Source organism: Bombyx mori, chromosome 5 (genome assembly GCF_030269925.1).
Source record: "Bombyx mori chromosome 5, ASM3026992v2".
Lineage (NCBI taxonomy): Eukaryota > Metazoa > Arthropoda > Insecta > Lepidoptera > Bombycidae > Bombyx > Bombyx mori.
In genome coordinates, this window is record NC_085111.1 from 12,180,916 (window position 1) to 12,205,251 (window position 24,336).

Here is a 24,336-nt window from a genome sequence, read left to right on the forward strand (position 1 = left end):
AATCCAAGATTGATTGACGACGTAACGGTACCGGAGAGTTGGACTGAAACAATAAAACGAGCAAAAAACGAATGAACGGTCTAAATGCTTCTTTTTTTTTTAAATTAATAACTCAAATTACTTATCAAGCTAAATGTAGCAGTGGACTAATTTATATAGAAAACATACACCTAAGAATAACGAAAAATTGTGGTTTATTGTCTGTTATTTTAAAATTCTTGTAATTTAGTATGTATTACAATTTTCCTATTCTTTATAACTATTAATATTAAATTCATTATCACTATATATAACATAAAAGACAAATTTGACGAATCCGAATTGTAAAATACAACAACTTTTCTGTTAGTAAAAGTGGCATTAACGGTGTCATTGTAAAAACCGTAATACTTTTACGATTATGAAGTAAGCAAGCATGATATATTAAAGTATACGAGGAACTTGCAGAACTGTCATGTTATTTTCTAAAACACCGTAAACCACACGCCTGACATCCCACAGCGGTAGTAACCGTTAACATGAGTTGAAAAATTACCCTGACATATTTTCATGAAATAGTTCAAATGATAATATTACACTCGAAAATAAAACTAAGTTCAAGTAAGTAGATGATACTAAGTAACTTACAAAGTAATAAGACTAAGTAATAAAACTAAGTAGCTTACAAAGGAAGATAAAGTAAATGTGCTGCTGACATGGCTACAACGGGTGCCTTTAGGACAACCATAAGGAGTACCTTTTGGAATTTAGACCGCTACAGCTATGAATTCGAATAGATCATTCGAGCTTACTAGCCAGTTACTATCTACTAGAAGATTTTTCATGAAATCATTGCAAACCAAACACTTTTTATTTGCATTTATTACTTCATTCAATGTTAAATAATGTAAAAATTACATAAATTATTACAGTACAGTCCGCTGTCTGTATTTAAATCAGCAAAGCTACCTATGTAGATCAATAAGTAAATTTCCATCACTACTATACAATATTCTTCTACTAAATTCAAAACAACGAAAACTTTAGCGCGGCTATATTGATTTGAATATTAGTCTTAAAATACGAGTATGATGAAAATATGATTGATGAAATATGATGGGGTTCCCAACGAGGCACTGAGTTCTATAGTTTTTACTCTAGCAATGATTCCACTGACACACGAAAAAAGTTTTTATTATTATCTATATATTAATACATGAAGCAAAAACTTTGTATCCCTTTTTACGAAAATTGCGCGGACGGAGGAGTATGAAAATTTCCACACTTATAGAGAATATAGAGAAGAAGTGCACAATGCTAAAATTTTTTTGAATAATGCATAAAAGATACATTAAATCAATAAAGAAAACATTACACACACTACATACCATGTATTTGACGCACACACGCATGCATACTATTTATTTTCAAACTTTTGTTCTTGACGTCTGTGGTCAACTTGAGAATAGATTAAAGTGATTAAATATTGTTTGTCTTTATTAATATTTTTCTATAGTGTAGCCTTGGCGAAATTCGTGATTATAGAAGTATAAAATACAATCATAATAGTGTACAAACTTACAATTCCAATTAATTATAGTCGAATTTCGACTACTGCGGGACCTCTAGTCTATCTAAAAGTATCTAAATGTTAAGTTAATGTAAAATTGTCTGATAATAACAATTAGTGAACGTACCTATGCCGGGTTCCGCAAGGCTGATTTTGATATTTTTTGTCTGTGCATTCGTATATAGTTTTATAATTGAACTTAATAAATGGCGCTCCGATAATTTTCCCAATCCATGTTATTTTTCAGGTTATTAATTACATTTAGATTATTCGAATCACTTTATACATACTAATTAGAAATATTTATTTTATACTTCGAAATCAGTTTATAAAACTGAGTTTTTAGCATCGGCAAGGATCGCTGCTAATACTTCCTAGATATCCGTAGAAATATATTTTTCTAACATAATACCTAAATAGGTACTATGCAGTTAATAAGAAAATTATACAAACTTTAATCGAAACAGTAAAGCAACATTAAAATCGTTTAAAGCTAACAAAGAACTGTGCAGCCTTCATTATGAATATTCACAGCATTAAACACCATTCAATCAATCTGTGTGTTGTTGCTGTCACGTATTTATTATGAATTAAGTTTATAAGCCGATGCGATGAGCACTGAATAATGATAAATTGAAGAACTTGTACGAAGCGCTCTCGGCAGTTCATCGCTATTAAATTTTTTATTTATTTTTTATTGGCCTAGAAGCCGGGCGTACGACACACCTGATGGTGAATGGTCACCGCGTCGCCCATCGTCTTCAGCAATGCCAGGGACAGAGCTAAGTTGCTGCCAACCGTTAAGTACTCTCCACAAGCCTCGTTTGAAGAACGACATGTCATAGTGCTCGGGAAACACCGTGGAGGGGAGCTCATTCCAAAGCCGAATGTTACGTGGCAAAAAAGATCTCTGGAAACGCACTGGGGATGAACGCAGTTGCTCGAGGTAGTATGAATGAACTCTACTCCGGTGGCGGGAGGTGCGATGGTAAAAACGAGATGATGGGATCATCTCAAACAACTCCTCCGAGCACTCCACTCAATTTATGATATATTACAGACATGTATTCAATAAAGACGCGAATGTTTAATAATTTCGTGCTTAAATTAAATATCGTGATTTTGACTATTAAAAGTTCCTCTGTTTTTCTGACGAATTTTCAGTGTTCGTGTATTTTTTAAACCGCTGTGAATCTCACAACTTCCCCTAATAATAAGCAGTTAACGGAGGCATCCATCTAACTTGGTCATCAGGTCAAATACTCGGTTCTATCGGGCACCACCACTTGGGCATCACCACATATTTTGGAGTAGTTATCGGTTGGAGTGGGAGCGGGGGGATGAAAGCCTTTTTTTTAATGGTTATGAAATAGTTATGAATGACTAAAAGGTTCTTATAAAAAAATGAGTGTAACATATAAGACTATATGGGTCATGAACTCATCTATCGAACTATGGTAATATACGAGTATTTAACCTAATTAAAAACCCGACAAATTATCTCCCTCAGGCACAGTCTGAAACGGTTACTCAAATGACATCAAGACGAAATGACAAAGGACTACTTTTTGTATGAGAATGAGCAAGCTTTCTTTTAGTTGACAAGAACATACGATTGGACGGTGAGTCACAGTAATGACGACTAAAAGATTCCTGACCATTTGAGATAAATTTTTTCGTTAACAATAGTTAACTAATACACTAATATAAATGTACTTACATGTACATATTTTTGCAACAAAAACGTGTGGATAATTATTAAATAAATTAACTAATAACAGCAATATCAAAGAACAAAAGTAATTTTACAAGACTTAGCCGCGAGCAACGACCCGCGAAAATATAAGAAAATATTATTAATTTATAAAGAAAATTTGTTAAGAAAATTTATGGTTTTGCATGTGCATACTCTACTTCTTATCCAACCGCGGCGGGGCAACGCAAAACCGACGTCGCCCTAAATGTGTCTTATCGGATCTCCGGGATTCACTCTCAGTGCTTTTAGGACTCTCAAGCACCGGTCACCGTCCTGGTCGAACTCGTCAATTACGACAATGAGTTCGACGAGCGAACCAACCTGTGGACACAGCCCACTGAGTTTCTTGCCGGGCCTTCTCTATGGGTCGCGTTTCCGATTTGGTCCAGTAGATTCACCGAAGCACTTTGTGCTAGGGCTATTGCTAGCAAATTCTCTTACGTTGAGCCCGTGAGCTCACCTACCTGTCTGGACGTAGCTGGAACAGCCTTTTAAGCTACCAGCGAATAGGTGAGGAAAGAAACTCTACTGCAGAATACTGTATGTGAAGTCGTTGAAGTCTTTTTAATGAACGCATTAGTGTAGTTTCAGCTCTACACATACATACATCACATGACATTTCTATTAATTTTACTAGTGTGGAAAGAACCAAATGAATAGCTGAGATATTGAAGTTGATGACACGTAAATCTCTAACTTGAGACAAAAAATTGAAATCCTAATTACATTGGAAATACAGGTCTCTTCGATCCGGAATGTAATAATATGTATAAGCCGCGCGGCAGAATACGCAAGGAGTTTGTTATACCTCTGTGCATTAGCATTTAATAAAACATCACGTATGAAATCGAATCTCATTGTAATACACATATCTCTTAACTTATTCACTTGCTTCGATTGATTTAAAAAATGAAAAAACTATTAATTGTCGTAGGACTATAATTACATACAGACATGATTTAACTACCACGGACTCTACTGCATAAATCAATCAAATTTCAAAATAAAATCCTGATTGATATTTTAACACATGCAGAAAACTTAGCGGTATCAAAAATAACTGTAAAAAATATACATATATTTACCTTCTTGTTCGACCTAAAAGAAGCACTCACACGTATTATGAAACAGAACGTCTATGCAAACACCACACACTACGATGTTCCTTATTTGTATTTAAAACAATCGTTTAATAACACTGCAGAGTTAATTTATATTTCGTGCCAGCGAGGCAGCATGGGGTCACTGTGACCGCGCAACCACGCACCGATGCGACCTCTTCGGATGTGCGCCCGCGCTGCACCTAAACGATGAACTGGCGCGCCAACCCGGCCGCACGAACAGGCCGTCCGCACGCACCAGAACCATCACGAACAACGAACAATCTAACGCGAACGGCTCATACCAGCACACGGATCACAATTGTAGCAAAATGCTAATGCGGGCTTTTATGTGCAAGCCGCAGGAGCTGTTCAGAAACGATGTTGTGGTCAACCGATTGTCGGGAAATTATTTGATTGATCGATAGAACATCATCGTCGGGCTATAAACAGGAAAGCAACAATTTAAACAGACGCAAGATACGAAATGTAATTGTGTAAAAAACTAAAGCTAAGCTTCCTTGTTTGAATTTATTAATTAAAAGATTTAGAAAAGATATACATAAAAATAAGACACTCACCTGTAATAAAAATATAATATCTTAAGCATAATAAAGCAGCCGTAAGCATTTAAAAATATGTTTAACTTCAATTATTCAACACATTAATGATACTCGTGAATTCGGTAATTGTGTAATTTTCATATTATTATACATAAAAGTATGACTGAAAATACAATTTTGGGGAAACTAAACTAAGATCTATAATGTACATAAGATCTAGAATGTTTTAAAATAAACTAAGCAAATATTATGTTAAATGAAAAAACAAACAAATCCGACATTTTTTTATATGACAAAGAAAAACTCGACAATTTTTTTTCTTCAAGCAACAATTGTATCGACTTTATAAACTACCATTTTTAATAGGTCTACAACTATTTGAATTGGTAATATTGAAAGTGATTGAGACGACTTTTAATTGTCCTTTAATTCTTACTAAAGCTTGTCAAAACTGAAAACAAAACTGTCGAATCTACCAATCGGTTTATAAGAATAAAATATATATTCAAAAGAATTTTTTGATTTAGTTGGCAAGTAAAAAATGAACAACACTGATCGAAGCGATTTAAAAATAAATAGAGAAGGCATAATCAGTAGTAATAGGGTATGATCGAGGCTCGGTGAGGCAGTGTGATGTGGACATCCTGTGCGTATCCTAGCGAGCCGACCGGCCATCGAACCCGAAGTCGGCCGCCGACCACTATACAACAGCACGCGAGCGACGTGTACACTTTAATGTACGGGAAAATATGAAATCACCGGTTTTTTTTAAATAATATTCTTAGGAAATAAACGCAAAGGCCTCGTTCAATTGTTAATCTTACGACTTTTATGAAAAACTATGTTTTTCATTACATTAGTAACGCGAAGGGAACAAATACGAATGCCAATCAATGAACACAAATTTTCGAAGTCCAGTACCTCTTTCTAAGCCTATCGAATTCTACTTGAAATAATTCACGAGTTTGAAATGTTTCCCTTGATTTTGATTTAACAAAATTTGGGGCACTTCAATAAAAAACAAATATAATTAAAATTGAAATATAATATTTTTTCTAGGAACTAATATTGAGCTTAGATACATTTTATATCTTAAAAATACACTATTGAAAACCCGATTCAATAAGGACTTGTTTTCAAGTACTGTCGAATCACGGCTTACGATATTGGTGGTATTTCATAATTGTTACTAAAAATAAGAATAAAACTAATTTGGAAAATAATTAGACCTCTAGTTTTGAATAAGGGGCAACAAGGATTATCTACTTTAACTTTAAAATACCGATAGACCCATCACTGTAAAACATAACGCTAATATTACAGCGGAAATATATAAAATAAATCCACAATAATTGTAAATGAGCAGTAACCATCTCACCCGTTCGTATATCGTCGTTGTCCCTTAAAAAACAAAGTTTTAAACTTTTAAAGTAAGTCTATTCTGATTCGTAGTGCTTTGAAATAGCATCCATAATGAATTGGAAGGTCTGTGGGTTAATCCAGGATAGACCAGATGGTAATTCGGCGGGTTCTAAGCTCCTGGCTTTTCTCCCTACCGTTCGCTCTAAAAAGTAGTCGTCATATTCCATGCTGTAGTCCGGGAGAATAGGATTGAATTTCGCGTAATAGATTGCAGAGAGGCAAGCGTACAGCAGAAGAGCAGCTGTAAATAACTGAAAAACAAAAGATAAATATATTAATTTATTCACGTTAAATGTACACCATGACTGGTGGTAGGACCTCATGTGAGTCCGCACGGGTAGGTACCACTACCCCGCCTATTTCTGCCGTGAAGCAGTAATGCGTTTCGGCTTGAAGGGTGGGGCAGCCGTTGTAACTATACTGAGACCTTAGAACTTATATCTCAAGGTGGGTGGCGCATTTGCGTTGTAAATGTCTATGGGCTCCAGTAACCACTTAACACCAGGTGGGCTGTGAGCTCGTCCACCCATCTAAGCAATAAAAAAATATTTAAGATCTTTAGTCGATCATTGAAAAAACAACCCTCTGTTACTGGGTATAATGTATTAAATATAGTGATTTTAATTTATGAGACGTAATGTATCTATTACGGTTACAAAAAATACGGAACCATAAAATAAACCACTTAGATATGACCGTGGAGATTACAGTTATCACGCTTCGCCAATTATAACATCAAGATGCTTTTGAATTATTATTACTCCTAGTTCAACTTTATGACATTTCATTCACCCCTGATTATTATCAGAAACATCGACTTCATCAGAAACAGAAATAAAATTAAAAGTATCTTTTAGATAAGCAGTTTTTTAATTACAGCTTGTCATAATATTATTATTTAGACGGCCATTTTTCATGTGGCGTTGTACATAATTAAATTGTAATTCAGTTATGTGTTTTACTTTATTATCGTTTACTATTCAGAGTCTGAGTATATACTTGATTTTGTCTAGTATATGCTTAATTTTTTAATACATTAATTGATAAGATGAAACTTTAACTGCTTTGAAGATTGTTTGTCTGTGGGTTCTGAAATCCACGTAACACCAAGGGGCCCTGAGTTCAACTATCATTAAAATAATATGTTTTATTAACTAATATTTTATTGCAATTTTCTAACCAATTCACCAATGGTATTTTAGACAGGACCCGGGAATTTATATGGGGACACCTGTTATATTATTATCTACGAATTCCACTAAAATTGTATAGCGACGTATCACTTTTTAATTAATTTTATTCAATGGAATTTAATATTCTGAGCGGAAACTTCTATTAAGTAATTACTGAAACTTTTGTTGAGTCCGATTAAGCCTTAAAAACGTATAAACAGACATTTTTTTTTTTATGTATACCTTCTATACGACACTGCGATACGAAATTAACCTCCATTCGTTCTATTCTACTTTGTGTCACCAAAATTTTAGTTCTACATAACGATAAAATATATTTTTTATAAAAATCATTGAAATAAATAACAGGAAAACTCGGAGATAATTTCAAGTAAAATAATTTGCCTTGACAAATTATAACTCATAACAATAATAATTCAGATTTAAAATTGTGTCAATGTTATGTCTCCTTCTCGTAATGACAGCGTTATATTATCTTATTTTTTTATGTTAAATAATTGACAACAGTAGTTTTCGCGCTACGATGCACCACGGTGCACAGGAGGTCAAGATAATTTGTTTACTTGGCGGAGAATGAAATCTGTTTACATAAAAGCACTGGGAAGATGTAATGTCATGGTACATGGTTTGAATAAGTCTATAATTATCGTGATATCGCAGTAAGGACCGTGTGAATGTAAATTAAATTAAAGTTCGAAATGAAATTGCCGCCCTTGTACACTTTCCGTAATATTTGAATCTAATATTTGAATTAATATTGGAATCTAATAGCAGTTTTACCTATAAACCGAGTTGTAAGTACCGTTACCATTACTATATATGTCGCGTAAGCCATGTACGGCCTATATAGCTCTTAGACTCAGGTGGCCTTTTCGAAATCAATAAAACTAAAATATTTTCTCTAAATTGATTAATTTTCAATTAATAAATTCGCACACACACACTCTGTTGCAATTTTATAAAAAAATATTTTATAATGAACTAGTGTAACCCGTTCACGGTTTTCTGCGATTATCGATACTTGGATGGTTTTTTTATTTTATTTTAATAAAACTATTATGGAGTCACTTGTCATACGTTCATGGCATTATGACAGAAATGTTCTCTAGAGCTCCAAAACACCTGCAGGCTTCATCATAATCGGGTGAATAACTTAGGAACGCATAGAGGACGTACATTCATAAATACATTTATTCTTGAAGTTCATTTATATCGATAGATACTTATTTGATGCATTTAAACTTGCGCCTGAAGTTTGACAAAGAGCAAAATGTTGCGACCACATATTGTAAGTACCCTAACTATCCCGCGTCACCCGCCTGTTAATCTGCTGTATCACTCAAGAGATCGCAAGTTCAAGTTACAGAGTTACTTTATAAGAGAATTAGAGAGTACATCGAAGAGTTCACGAGTACTCACATCTGGGAGTTTTTTTGGCAAAATATACAATTAATAGGGTAGAGTTTCTCGCGTAACGGTGGAAATTCATGATCGATTAAAAATGTTTGAGCGTATTCTGCTTATCTGACAATGTCCGCTAATTATAAACTACAAAGAGCAGTACACAACAACTTGTCTGTATTATTGACATTGACGTTATGCATTAACGACAGCGACTGTTTAAAATCTTGTGTCTTAAATGGCAATAAAAATCAACTTTTGTTAGCAAATTAGATGAACTACTCAATGTTAATTAGATAAGTAGTTAATGATCGGCGCAACTAGTTCGGTTGGTATCATTTTAATATATATAGTTATTATTTTTCTTTCAAAAACGTGATATCACAATATAATAACTACATTAGTTAGAACTTACTTGAAACACGCTCCAGAACTTGAAGGAGCCTTCGTTGATTATCCAATCGTAGTAGCCAGCCCATGGGTCGGTATACCTGCCTTGCTTCATCGGCTTTGCAGTCGTTGTGGTCGGGTCGTGGTCGTGATAGTGGTGCTCATCATAATAGTCTTCGAGTCCTCGTCCGGTTTCAACTAAAGTATTGTTCGAAGGCTTTCTCCTTTTCAACTGAAATAGACATTTCGACTCTTCGTTAGATTTTTTTATTGCTTCAATGGGTAGACGAGTTCACACGGCCCACCTGGTGTGAAGTGGTTACCGGATCCTATAGACATCTACAACGTAAATGCCGCCACCCACCTTGAAACATGAGTTCTAAGTCTCAGTTTTTAGAGTACAACGGCTGCACAACCCTTCAAACCGAAACGCATTACTGCTTCACGGCAGAAATAGGCAGAGTGGTTGTACCTACCCATGCGGACTAACAAATCAAATCAAAATCAAATCAAAAATTTTTTATTCAACATAAATGAAAGTACATACTTGTTGAACGTCAAAAGAACTACCGCCAATTCACAAGAATTTGCCTCCGTCCTGAGAAGAATTGGCAAGAAACTCAGCGGGCATGTTTTTTTTTTTTTAATATTTGATTATTTTTTAAATATTAGATTTTTTTAAATATTCATTTTTACATGAGTATAATAACATAACAATTATTACAAAATGAAATGCCCGGGGCGAGCAACTCATTCCCACTTTGTGCAATCTTCTAGATAATCATTGACTTTATAGTAAGCTTTATTGCACAGATGTTCTTTAATAGTTTTCTTAAACCTATTTATATGTAGGTTCTGAACATCTTGTGGGATTTTGTTGTACAGGCGCACAAGACCAGTAATTACGCAAATTATAATTTTGCAGTTTCGATTTTTTTACACGTTGTTATTCCTTCACCGTGGAAGTCAATCCTCAACATTTGTTAAGTACGTAATTCATTGGAAAAATTGGTACTCGCCGGCGGGATTCGAACTCCGATGCATCGCTACATACGTTTGCACCGGGCGCCTTATCCTTTAGGCCACGACGAATTACGATTAAAATGTCAAGAGTACGGTATTTACTTCGTACAGGTTTCGAAAAAAACGAATTCCGAGGCTAAAACGGCTATAAACTACAATCCTAACAAAAATATATAAATAATGCTCGTTGGGGTACTTGGATTTCTTGAATCCGCAATGTAACGCGAAGGCAGATGACCTCCACAGTTCTCGACACTATACGCTAAAGTTGTAACTGACTACAAATAACAAAGAAAAGATACGTCAATGCTTTGTAGATAAAATGCTGACAGGGATCACCAGCAACACCTGTCTTCGCAACAGATCCTATACTATCTCGATGCACTCATCACAAATGAAAAACAATAGCTGTATTCGGACCCAACTTAAAGATTTATCATTTTGAGATTCATATTTCTAAAAGTCTGTCCGATGACCCCTGATCAACAGGAGTCCGTGGGACCACCGCACCAGATATTTTTAAAAGCTGTACAAAACACGAATGGCCTTGTTTAAAGAAATCAGATGGAACAAACCAATACGACCACTCATTTTATTTTTGAACTCCCTGACACTAAGTACAGTTTATAATTTTACTGCATTTTTTTAAAAATCTCGAAAATCCCTGTTTAAATTAGCATACAAAGAAACTATTTGTTATAATAAGTTTGCTAGTCGTTGTTGGTTCAATTTACATGAACATGTCAACCAAACGTGTATTTCGTTCAAACAAGGGTGTCTAACCGATCAGCTATAACACTGGGTCACCTAGTTAAAAAGAAACTGTATTTTGACCTACTTTATGTCGTACACTTTAATTTGAATATTTTATAAAATAGATTACATACATTTCTGTAGACACACGCACTTAAATTTAGTACAAATCTATATTATTAAATTAAATAAGAGGATTTCTTTTTTTTGAAATCGAATTGATCCTTTTATTTGAAAATTAATAAAAGAGAAGCTATAGCATTCATGAAGTCGTCATGGCCTAAAGGATAAGACGGTGCATTTGCATCTAGCGATGCACCGGTGCACCGAATCCCTCTGGCAAGTATTAATTTTTCTAATGAAATAGGTACTTAACAAATGTTCACGATTGACTTCCACGGTGAACGAATAACATCGTGTAATAAATATCAAACCCGCAAACTTACAATTTGCGTAATTACTGGTGGTAGGACGTCTTGTGAGTCCGCACCGGTAGGTACCACCATCCTGCCTGTTTTTTGCCGTGAGGCATTAATTTATTTCGGTTTGAGGGGTGGGCAGCCGTTGTAATATACTGAAACCTTAGAACTCATTTGGCGACATTTACCCTGTAGATGTCTAGGGGCTCCGGTAACCACTTAACATCAGGTGGGCCGTGAGATCGTCCACCCACCTATGCAATCAAATAAAAAGAAGCACTTTACTTCAATGTCAATAAATCAACAATCAATTAAATACAATAATCAATCATTTAAAATAATTAAATTATAATACGTTTACTTACAACAACAGCAGTTGAGTTTGCAGCGGGTGAAATTGCCTTGGTCATTGCACGTTGCTTATTCATTTTGTTCACGACCTCTAAAATAGTTTTCAGTGCTGCCAAAATATATTGAGAGGGCGCTATACTAGATCCACCGGAAACTGAATCCTCGGAGGCAGCAACTGCTTCATTATTCTCATAGGGATCATCGTTAGGACTGCAAAAGTAATAAAAATAATTTATTTAAACCCGAAACATAGGAATCAATCCTATCCTAGCACTCGAGGCAAATTAACTTTGCTTTCGTTAAAAAATTCAAAGCAAGAACTTAAATATTCTAAAACACGGCTGGAACTGACCGTAGACTGTATTTTATACCTTTAAACGAGCAATTCTTGTATTTATATAATAATATATATATTTATAATCTGAATCTCGGAAACGGCTCCAACGATTTTTATAAAATTTAGTATACAAGGGATTTCGGAAGCGATAAATCGATCTAGCTACGATTTATTTTCAGAAAATGTTGTTTTATTCGTGTTTTCAATAATCATCTGGTCCCGACATCTATTGGCGAATAATAATACAATTTTTCTTAATTGAGGGCAACTAACCGCTTTAAAGACACAACAAGATGGCATTATCAAATAAATAAAAAAAACCGGTCATAATCTAGTTTGAAAATAAAGCCATGACAATTGACATAAAAATTGTATGTTATACTCACTGCAAAGGAATATATTTGCGATTGTAAGGCGGAGTGTACGGTGTAGCGGTGTCGTAGCGCGCTGCTTTGACAGCGCCCGCCCATAGCGCGAAAGCAAGGGCCCCAACCCACACAATCCCATGACAAGACAACAACATTACCCCTTTCGATACCATCTCAAATTAAATACTATTCAGTCTTCTCGGCGACAGTATTTTGTTTTTCGTTTCTCTTATTTCACTTAAATTTTACAAATCAATGTTCATTGTCCAGTAGCAGGGAGACGACTGACTGATTTGTAAACTAACGCCCCAGTTAACAACGTACACCAGATCATCTGAAATGTGAAAATTAAACAAGTCGTGTGCAAGTTGGTCTCGGCAGTGGTGTCAATTTAATTTGAGTAGTTATGTGGGCGTTGTCATAGTGAAAGCTAGCATAATTCGAGCGCACTAATAAAAATCGATCGTTAAAAACCAACTGTGAGAAAATTCGTACATTAAAAACCAACTTTGAGAAAATTGTAAGCATTTATTATTCTTCTTAGAAAAAAATCTCGGCTTGGTTTGATCAATTCGATCGATTCGATCGACAACTTTATAATATACAAGCGGCCCGCTCCGGCTCCGCTCAGGTCTTTAACAAAAATTTCAACGATATTTGACGTTGTTTTATTTTTTTTAATAAAAGAACACTTATAGCGGCATAACTATAACAATTAGACATATGCATAAGTCGTCGTGGCCTAAAGGATAAGACGCTCGGTGCATTCGTATGTAGCGATTCACCGATGTTCGAATCCCGCAGGTGGGTACCAATTTTTCTAATGAAATACGTACTCAACAAATGTTCACGATTGACTTTCACGGTGAAGGAATAACATCGTGTAATAAAAACCAAACCCGCAAAAATTATAATTTGCGTAATCACTGGTGGTAGGACCTCTTGGGAGTCCCCACGGGTAGGCACCACCACCCCGCCTATTTCCACCGTGAAGCAGTAATGCGTTTCGGTTCGAAGGGTGGGGTAGCCACTGTAACTATACTGAGACCTTAGAACTTATATCTCGAGGTGGGTGGCGTATTTACGTTGTAGATGTCTATGGGCTCCAGTAACCACTTAGCACCAGGTGGGCTGTGAGCTCGTCCATCCATCTAAGCAATAAAAATAAAAAAATATTTTGTTCCCCCAACAAGAGCGCACTTTTCGAATTTATATTCGGTTCATTTATTTTTTCTTTTCAATCTCCGATCTATGATCGACTATACCGTTTGTTTGAGATACAAGCACATTTATTTCATTACGTATTTATAATATTTTGAAATGTTGAGTAATGTGTACAAAAAGTGACTGCCACATATTATATGTATCTATTATTCTATGCGTGTAAGCACCTTTATCTGATAAAAGATACTTGAAATTCTGAACTCACCAAAGATGATACCAATTTACTTCATGTGGGCATCGCGATAAAACAACAATGCTGCTTTACCTTTTACTTTTGTTTTTAGGGGCAAATAATTGTGAAGGATTATCAAGAATAGATCCTTTGGTTGATACAAATGTCGGCTTAATACGAGGAATCAGAGCTGTCGACGGCGAATACTCCATGTTCATGGGAATACCATATGGAATTGTCGATGTGAATAATCCATTTGGGGTAAGTTAAAATATTTAAAATATTTTAATCTAGCGAAGATCTAATATTATTGAGTATTTAATATCAATTACTAATATTATAATTTATTAATACTTATCTAAAATGATATTACTACAGTTTCTAAACTGATATTAAAATTAGTCAACAAACCCATAATTCAATCTATTTCATTCTGACGATTTTGATAATTTGCATGAGTGTTCAAGAGTTTCCGCAATATCTGCTTTTATCAATAATCTACTGTCTTCTCTGTATATAAAAATGAATTGCTGTTCGTTAGTCTCGCTAAAACTCGAGAACGGCTGGACCGATTTGGCTAATTTTGATCTTGAATTATTCGTGGAAGTCCAGGGAAGGTTTAAAAGGTGAAGAAAAAATATGAAAATGCTCGGAATTAAATAAAAATTACAATTTTGTTTTTCCTTTGATGTTTATTTTATACAAAAGTTTAGGTCTTTTATTTATCGATTGAGGCACTACGAAGTCTGCCGGATCAGCTGGTTTTAAATAAATAACAATTGTTTGTAAAATTAACCACTTTCTCTTTTCGAAGCCCGCAACTTCTCACCCGGGATTCGACAACGTCTTCGAAGCTTTTGACGACTCCGCCATATGTCCACAAATCGAAGAATTCAATAACACGATAGTTGGAACCCTTGATTGCCTTCATCTGAATATCTATGTTCCGAATTCAGCTACATCACGAAATCGTCTACCCGTGCTTGTTTGGATCCACGGTGGTGGTTTTTCTGTAGGATTTTCGGGAAGGTACCTTTATGGACCGAAGTACTTAGTTCGACACGATATTATTTTAGTAACTTTAAACTACCGCCTCGGCCCTTATGGGTTTATGTGTCTTAACACACCCGAGATCTCGGGTAATCAGGGTCTCAAAGATCAGTACATGGCCCTTAAATGGATAAAAAATAATATAAATGCTTTTGGAGGGGACGCCAATAGTATAACTATTTTCGGAGAAAGTGCTGGTGGCGCTTCAGTTGATTTACATGTCCATTTTGACGAAGAAAGATTGTTCGATAAAGTTATTATGCAAAGTGGGACCTCCAGAGGCCCTTGGGTGATACAAGAACCTGACTTGTCAGCTCCTAAAAAGATTGCCAATTATTTAGGTTATACAACCGACGACATAAACGACGCCGTATCATTTTTATCAACAGTCGATACGAAATTGATCATTGCATCAGCATCTGAATTAAACTTATCGTTTCGACCTTGTGTTGAACAAGACACTTCCAAAAGATTGATTAGTGATTATCCAATAAACGTGGCACCTAAAATGAAAAATATTCCGGTCCTTATAGGCTACAATGACCACGAATGGTTAGCACAATACCTGAACAAAGATACTTCTTTTTACAAGGGATTAAATAATAAGTTTTATGAATACCTTCAGTCTTTTTTTAACTTCGACGATGAGCAACTTTCTGAAATGGAAAAAATTGTACGACAATTTTACACTGGTGACGAAGCGATTGACGAAGAATCCATGTGGCATGTTGTTGATTTTGACTCAGACATAATGTTCAACTATCCTACAGAAATTTCAATAAAAGAGTATATTGACAACGGCGCCGAAACGGTATTCTTTTACATATTTTCGTATGTCGGAGAAAAAAACTTCGTTAAAGATAGACTTAACATAACCGTTGGTGGTGCCGTGCACGCTGACGAAATTGGATATTTATTTGACTTATCTTACGACACTCAAATACCTTCAGCGGAAGATCAGCTTATGATAGATCGAATCACTACATTGTGGGCGAATTTTGTAAAATACGGGTAAGATAGCGATTCTAGAAACTAGTGTCATTTAAAATCATAGCTTTATTGTTTTTTATTTTAATACATTTTATTTTTATTGTAGAAATCCAACTCCAGATACATCGGATTTACTTCCAGTTCAATGGACACCAGTTACTAAAACAACAAGACCCTATTTAAATATAAATACGGACCTCGACATACAAAAAAGGCCTTTCCATAAAAGAATCGCCTTTTGGGATATGTTCTACAAATTAAATTATGAGTTCCAAAAAGGCCTTCGCAATGACAAACAGTAAAAGTGGCAGACCAGTTAAAATGTTAGTATTAGGCGCTGATAATTTTATATTAAGCATATAAATGCTAATGACCAACAGAAAAAAATCTGTACTCTGTGAACCAATGACAATAGAAATAAAAAAAAATAGTACGCACCAAATTTCTTTCAGTTTCTTTTAAATCTAAAGCCTGTTACAATCAAATTTAATGTGATGCTATCATTAAACACTCAAACAGATTTTGAAATTATTAGGTCTAAATTATAGTTGTTTCTAATACACTACGAGTATTAAAATCAATACAATATTATGGTTATTCTTTCACTAAAGATCTTTTTTCTCTGTTTCATAAAACCGTTTTACAGATATCCTCTAGTTTTCATTCTTGTTGAAAACTCTAAATTTTCTAAAAATAAATCATCCCAGTGCCATTTCTCTTATGTACCCTAACCTCGTTTTCGATATTCTTAACACAATCTTCGACAGTGAACTCGATATATGTATGCAATTCGCAATGTAATTTTATATAAATTTTCAGTCGTCTAAGTAAATTAACACAAAGATGCTAACGGTGTCATTATAGAAATGATTTTTTTTTTGTGGAGCGATTTCTATTTCTATGCATGTTGGCGAGAATATGAAACACTTGTATGCCTACAATACAGGTACATAAAGCGGTTCACTTAGGACAGTTTTACGGTTTAGTTTGAAAATTTACATGTTTTTTATCGTTTTCCATCCAGGTACCTAATTTTTTGGAAAAACTGTACAAGTTTTTGGTCGACAGTGCCTTTATCATTTAATCGCAATGCCTCTTTAACCATTTACTACAACGCAAAGATAAGGATTTTTGTTTGTTTTATATTTCTATCTTAAAAGAGAAAGCCGTAAACAGTTCAAGCAGGTCGTTCGTGGACTTGATATTCTCTAGTTGTTTTGGTCCAATATAGTTCTTCTCTACCTCTTTTACAGATCGCTTTCTTATCATTTGACTACCTCACTATGTAAAGAATTGCTTGTGAAGAATTGCCTGTTTAATATTAGTTTAATTTTATAATATTGTAGGCAGCGGCTTGGCTCTGCCCCTGGCATTGCTGACGTCCATGAGCGACGGTAACTACTCACCATCAGGTGGGCCGTATGCTCGTCTGCCTATACGGCATATATCATCTGTTCCCGTAAGTGTCATAAAAGGCGACTAAGAGATTCATAGTCGTCGTGGCCTAAAGGATAAGACGTCCGGTGCATTCGTATCTAGCGATGCACCGCTGTTCCAATTCCGCAGGCGGGTACCAATTTTTCTAATGAAATACGTACTCAACAAATGTTCACGATTGACTTCCCCTGTGAAGGAATAACATCGTGTAATAAAAATCAAACCCGCAAAAATTATTATTTGCCTAATTACTGGTGGTAGGACCTCGCGTGAGTCCGCACGGGTAGGTACCACCACCCCGCCTATTTCTGCCGTGAAGCAGTAATGCATTTCGGTTTGAAGGGTGAGGCAGCCATTGTAATATACCGAGACCTTAGAACTCATATCTCAAGGTGGATGGTGCATTAACGTTGTAGATGTCCATAGGCTCTAGTAACTACTTAACACCAGGTGGGTTGTGAGCTCGTCGATCCATCTAAGAAATCATCATCTTTAGGCCACGAAGACTTCATAATCGTAAAAGGTCTCCAACCTCTCTTTGTATAAAGTAATAAATAGTTCATATGATATTAGATTATATAAAAATGTAACAAACAGGGTAAGAAATCAATAAGAATCACATAAGATATTAACTACGAAGTTACTTTCATATTTTACCAAAAAAAGCAAAAATTCAGTCATGTAGATATCTGTATCATGTGAGTATCTTTGTTAAGATTAGATGTTCAATATTCAAGATTTTTGATGCACTTTTTTCTTTTAATTTCGTTCCGTGACTCGAAAGAGTTCCGCTTTAAAACTATTGTCTTTATAATGATTATTTAGGAATAAATCCCAAAAAAAAATTTTTTTTTTTTAATATATATTAAAAAGTTTAGAATAACTAAGTAGTATTCACTCAGTGATCGAAATTAAGTCGCAATCACTGGCATCTCAAAAATTATATATAAAAAGTTTATGTATCGCATTTGTTTTCTTACTGATATTTTGAAAGATAAATGACTAGGTATTCCCAAAAAATATATTTGATAACGATAAAGCTCTAGATAAACATTAAAAAAAAGGAAAAAAGAGATACGAGTAATACATACAAAGGAAATAATAGCACTGAACTATTTTTTACAGCATTTTATGTTCAGAAGATAAAAAAGTATTCATATTATCTTAACAAATTTACAATAATATAAAGTATGATTTTAAAATATTATCGCTTTAGTGTGTTATTAGTATTATGGTGTAATAGGTAAAAAGGAAAAATCTTTCTTAATAATATAAAACCAGATTTAATTCTAATAGGATTGTCTTAATGATACACTTTGAGCAATAATACATGTTCTAAAGAAAACAATACTTATCATAGTTGTAATAATGAACACCATTCAAAAATGCACGTAGATCAGACGAAATCACTTGTTTTAAATGTGTCCAGTTTGCAACTAAATAGCCTATCTATTATTTACAATAAAACAAAATAAGGATATATTTTTTTATGAATTCATTGTTCTTCTTACTTTTTCTTTTTATCCATATATTTTTCTGCAGCTGAAGCGATCGCGTGCGTGACCTTTCCAGTAATTTCATGTATGTTTTCATTGGAAAGGTCCCACGAATCCACAGAGCGCTTAGAGAAAAAAGATGCAGTTGTACCATTAGGCCGCCAACTATTTGGGTATACAATCTTGTGACGAAGGACTGCCTTGATTATAAGAGCACCCACGTATATAATAAAATAGACACTGAAATACAAGGGCAGATAGTATAACTTCTTTCCTAAATAATAATAGCTGTATCGGTTTACTCGAGGTTGTTCTGTTGTAGTTGTAGTTGTTGGATGGGGATGATGATGGTGATGATAATCGTGATCGTCAAAATCATGATGAAATTTGAAATCTCCAGGAAAATCGTGAGGAAAACCTTGGTCAATCGAAGCACCAGCATCCATAGATGGACCATGGCCGTAAGGCAGTGGAGGAGGTGCCATATCGGTCCCTTTCATGTCGCTTCCACCCTTTGCATCACTCATACCATCATGTGGCTTATTATAAATGAGTTCAGGATAGTCTGAGTCGTGATGGTCATTGTTTGAAGGGACGTGACTATGAAGTGGGTGATTGTGTGCCATGTGATCATCCGACATAGAAGGGGGTTCAGGTTTGCTGTAAACATATCCTTGAAATTCAGGCTTTTCATCCGAACTCAATGCTGGGGGTGTATCAAGAGTAAGTGACGGCTTATTGTATGAATAGCCGTTGAAAGGTTTTGTCTTCATTGGGGGAACAGTTGGTAAAAATTGCGTCGGGGGTTGCTGGTAGTGATATCCAAGGTCAGTTGGTGGTCCCATATCATCAGACGGTGGTAAAATCGCGTCAGAGCTGTCAGATGAATCAATAATTGGAGGTTGATACATGGTAATAACTGGTTTTGAGACAGGTAGAGATGGAAGCGGTGAAGCTGCTGGAGGCGCAGGACTGGGGTTCGGAGCTGAGGCAGAAGCATAAGGAGGGAACGACTCATAACTAGAAGGAGCCGGGAAATCGTTATCTGTCAGTTTTGGTGGAGGGGGTGGTGGTGGAACTAGGTTTGCAACTGCCTTCTCAGGTGCTGAGTATCCACCAGATTGTTTAGAATTTCCACCATACGGTTGTGGAAGGTAAGGTTGTGCTGGATTATAACGATCTATCGGTTGACGAATAGGTACCACGTCTTGTGCTTCACCTCTCACCGGATTCTTAACATCTCGAAAATCATTTAAATTAAACATGTTGTTCCCTGTTTTGCTATGACCTGAAGGTTTCTTTAAGTCTTTCACTTGAAATGGTTTCAGATTCACATAAGGAAATCTAAATTTAGGTTCTGTACGAATAGCACGAGACTCGTTTTCTGCTCCGTTTCCAGGATTTGACGTAAATCTGAAAACAAATCGTGGTTATACTTTGAAAATAAACTTAATCTACAAGAAAAGTTTTTAATGTAAATACGTTATTCATTTCGCTACTTTTTATGTTGTTTTATCTAAAAATAATTCAATATTTAATAAAAAATTAAGATTTGATTTTTAATATCTGTTACGAAAGAGTTTACTTGATTAATGTAGATGTAATTAATGTAATAACAAGTGACGTAGATTATGTAAAATATTTTACCCTGGTAAAGCAAAATTTTCATCGAGAGGTACTTGTCCTTGTTTGTCGCTATTTTCTGATTGTTCTGTATGATTGTCCATATTTCCATCCTGACTTGCATCTTCAGTATTTTCGTCTGCAACAACTTCTTCCTCCCACTTTCCAGCGTATTCATCGTATTTTTGGTTATCAATTATATGCCAAATATTTTCTACATTCATCGGGTTTGATGTAGTTGTTGTGGTTGTTGGAGAAGCAGTACTCGTAGTAGTCATAATAGTTGTAGAAGGAACGTATACAGGAACGGGTTCATTATTATACAAATTATTGTACATAGAAAAATAGTCGGTCGAATCACTTGACGTTGGTTTTGTGTCCTTATTCTCGTCTGCCTTAACAGGTAATCCATAGTTTACAACACGAGTTACCTCGTCGGTTTCTTCATCTGGCACATAAATAGGTCTTAATATCGATTTCACTGTAGACGTCGAGTCGATTTTTTCCTTCTCTAAAAGTTTACGAATTGATTTCACGTTACTGCTAGATTCAAACTCAGCAAAAATTAAATCCGGAGTCTTCGTTTTTTCGGTCGTAGTTGAGGTCGATGAACTTTCGTTCTTAGGCGAATCCATTCTTCTTATCCAGTTATGGTAATAAAACGGTGCAGATCTACCTTCATCGCTATTAGGTGGTCGCGGAGAGGGCGTCACAACATACACTAAAGGTCCCGGTAACTTTAAAGCATTTAGATCGCGTTGTAAAATGCAAACCAGCAACACAGAAAATGTTATTCTTTTCATTTTCATTTAAGTTACTGCATCGGGGTTGTAAATGAGTGTTCCCTTCAAGCACTGACTACAGAATGAAACTTATAACTTGATATTTTCATATACTCGCACAGTACACGAAGTGAAATTGCGATAATTTTTAGCGGTACTCAAATATGTAGAACGGCTGTAACACGATTTGAATGACCCGAACCCGACTTACAATTTACACTATTATCATGCTCATCAATATCTCTCCCGAGTAAGGTTTTGTAGAAAGTGTCACATATTTGTGTAAAATATTTAGAACGACATCAGTCGAAAGTCGTTTATTACACGTGGAATAATTGATTTTACACATATATATTTTTAGGTTTAAGTTTTAAATTACACTAAATTTCCATAATTAAAAAAATATATTTAATAGACAATATTAACTCAATTTACTTAGTCTGGCCATAAATACTGTTACAATTAAAAATAAAGAAAATATTATATTTGAATTTGGAATCTGTCAATTTTATAAATATGATTGCTCATTGAGTTTTCTCATTTTGGCGCCAATACATTGTACAATATTTTGCGATATTAAAATAGAGTGGGGTGATAAAGAGAACCGAATCGCTGTGATTGCATTACACAAAGTAGGTATGGAGCCAAATGCAATTTTCAAAACTCTCCATACGCTTGGTATTAGTAAAATGTTTGTGTACCGGGCTATCAATAGGTGCAATGAGACCTCCTCTGTTTGTGACAGAAAAAGATCTGGCCGTCCACGTAGTGTTCGTACGAAAAAGGTGGTCAAAGCAGTAAGGGAAAGAATTCGAAGAAATCCTGTCCGAAAGCAAAAGATTTTATCTCGGGAGATGAAGATAGCATCTAGAACCATGTCGCGTATTTTAAAAGATGACTTAGGATTTGCGGCATATAAGAGACGTACTGGTCATTTCCTGATAATTTAAAAGAGAATAGGGTGGTAAAATCGGAACAACTACTGAAGCGGTACGCAAAGGGAGGTCATAGAAAAAATTTGTTTACGGATGAGAAAATTTTTACAATTGACCAACATTTTAACAAACAAAATGACCGTATTTATGCTCAAAGCTCTAAGGAAGCTTCCCGATTAGTCGACAGAGTGCAACGTGGGCACTATCCGACTTCAGTGATGGATTGGTGGGGTATTAGCTATGAAGGAGTGACTGAGCCATACTTTTGTGAAAAAGGTATCAAAACATCGGCACAAGTGTATCAAGATACCATTCTTGAGAAGGTAGTGAAGCCCTTTATCAACACCATGTTCAATAATCAAGAATGGTCCTTCCAGCAAGACTCAGCGCCAGATCATAAAGCTCGGTCTACGCAGTCTTGGTTGGAAACGAACGTTTCGGACTTCATCAGAGCTGAGGACTGGCCGTCGTCTAGTCCCGATCTTAATCCGCTGGATTATGATTTATGGTCAGTTTTAGAGAGTACGGCTTGCTCTAAACGCCATGATAATTTGGAGTCCCTAAAACAATCCGTACGATTGGCAATGAAAAATTTTCCCATGGAAAGAGTGCGTGCTTCTATTGATAACTGGCCTCAACGTTTAAAGGACTGTATTGCAGCCAATGGAGACCACTTCGAATAAACTTTTTATAGTTTAAATTGTTTTATATTTATGTATTAAACTAACACACTGTAAAAGTAATAAATGTTATTTGCAATAGATTTTTTTTATTTTTAATTGTAACAGTATTTATGGCCAGACTAAGTATACAAACGACATACTTATTTCAGTATAATCGGTTCGAAATAGAGTTTTTCATATTTTAATAACGCACTCCCGTTATTTTTAATCATAATTTATTTTAATTTATTCTTAATACGTACGTGCCTTTTTGTAGCTAGTGAATCAATCCAAATGCTGTAAAAAAATTGGGGCTTGGGGATATTTGCGATCTGGGGTTATCATGACGAAAAACCACAACTTAATATCACAATTAATATCAACGATCTTTTCAAAAAACGTTTCATTTTCATTGCGTTTCAGTAAAGAATCTCAAATACCAGTCATTAGGTTTCTTTCAGTGAGCTCTTGAGGTAACAAAATATCAACTGTTTTTGTATATTCAAACGTTTTCAAATTGTTCACAACTGCTTCGTGGGCGAACTCAAGCTCTTCACCTATGTCACAGCTGTTAATATCTTATTTGAGTATTTATCGAATTTATTCGTATCGGGTTGACCAGAGCGAGTCCTTGGACATCAACATTCCCGGAACTGAAACCTTGCTTGAACAATTTTTGTGCTGCTCTTACTGGCACTACGTTATTCCCATAAATGTCATAAATTTCCTGGTTTGTGTCGCATTTGTAATAAAACTTCAAAATATATAACTTTTTTAGTCAGATGCAATAATTTTGGCGGACAGTAAAACCAAAATAAAAACGGCGAAAACCGTTTTCACTTTTTTGTATCCAAATTGATAGTAATTTAATGGTAGCCAGACAGATCCAAATAGGGTGACACCACTTATTTCCTTTCATATTAGGGGTTAAAGTATGAAATTGCCGATTTGTACTGAAAAATTGAAATTCGTTATTTTTTATTTAACATATTTATTTAATCAAAATATCTACCATTATTATCTATATATTTCTGCCATCTAATAGGAAGATCATTTATACCTTTGCGATATAGCTCTGGTGATCTAGATTCTACAAACTGTGGGAAAGCATTTTGTACTGCCTCCTGGGAAGAAAACTTTTTATCACGTAGAAAATTGTCCAAATCACGTTAAAAATTGTAGTCCGTTGGAGCAAGGTCTGGCGAATACGGAAGGTGACGAATGGTTTCTAATTGCAGTTCCTCTGGAGTTAAAACGGTCTGTCGTGCTGTATGAGGTCTCGCGATATCATGGAGCAATAATGTTGAAGATCGATTCATGAATCGGGGCTGTTTCACTGC

The 24,336-nt window shown here is 35.2% G+C and overlaps 4 protein-coding genes across 7 annotated transcripts in view; 1 reads left to right on the top strand and 3 right to left on the bottom strand.

The window, feature by feature from the left end:
* LOC101737507 (uncharacterized) overlaps positions 1–5,474 on the bottom strand; it is a 64,870-nt gene extending 59,396 nt beyond the window's left edge. For all 4 annotated transcript variants that reach the window (XM_062668724.1, XM_062668723.1, XM_038010832.2 and 1 more), the window contains exon 1: positions 4,391–5,474. The gene's annotated coding sequence lies outside the window, so the exon portion shown is untranslated. The remainder of the gene's footprint in view (positions 1–4,390) is intronic.
* A 521-nt stretch (positions 5,475–5,995) lies between these two features.
* On the bottom strand, positions 5,996–13,140 carry LOC105842196 (uncharacterized). Its single transcript, XM_012693733.4, has 4 exons — positions 12,644–13,140; positions 11,935–12,130; positions 9,400–9,606; positions 5,996–6,641 (listed from the first exon to the last, which is right to left on the bottom strand). The coding sequence occupies exons 1-4, from the start codon at positions 12,796–12,798 to the stop codon at positions 6,405–6,407; spliced, it is 795 nt and encodes a 264-aa protein (XP_012549187.1). The 5' UTR covers positions 12,799–13,140; the 3' UTR covers positions 5,996–6,404.
* An 896-nt stretch (positions 13,141–14,036) lies between these two features.
* On the top strand, positions 14,037–16,652 carry LOC101737366 (bile salt-activated lipase). The gene is made up of 3 exons (XM_004930067.4): positions 14,037–14,282; positions 14,836–16,082; positions 16,168–16,652. Exons 1-3 carry the CDS (start codon positions 14,103–14,105, stop codon positions 16,361–16,363), a joined length of 1,623 nt encoding a protein of 540 aa, XP_004930124.1. The 5' UTR covers positions 14,037–14,102; the 3' UTR covers positions 16,364–16,652.
* Positions 16,653–18,468: 1,816 nt separating this feature from the next.
* Positions 18,469–21,252, bottom strand: LOC101737595 (cell surface glycoprotein 1). The gene is made up of 2 exons (XM_004930239.5): positions 20,642–21,252; positions 18,469–20,407 (listed from the first exon to the last, which is right to left on the bottom strand). Exons 1-2 carry the CDS (start codon positions 21,250–21,252, stop codon positions 19,006–19,008), a joined length of 2,013 nt encoding a protein of 670 aa, XP_004930296.3. The 3' UTR covers positions 18,469–19,005.
* Between the last annotated feature and the right edge of the window lie 3,084 nt (positions 21,253–24,336).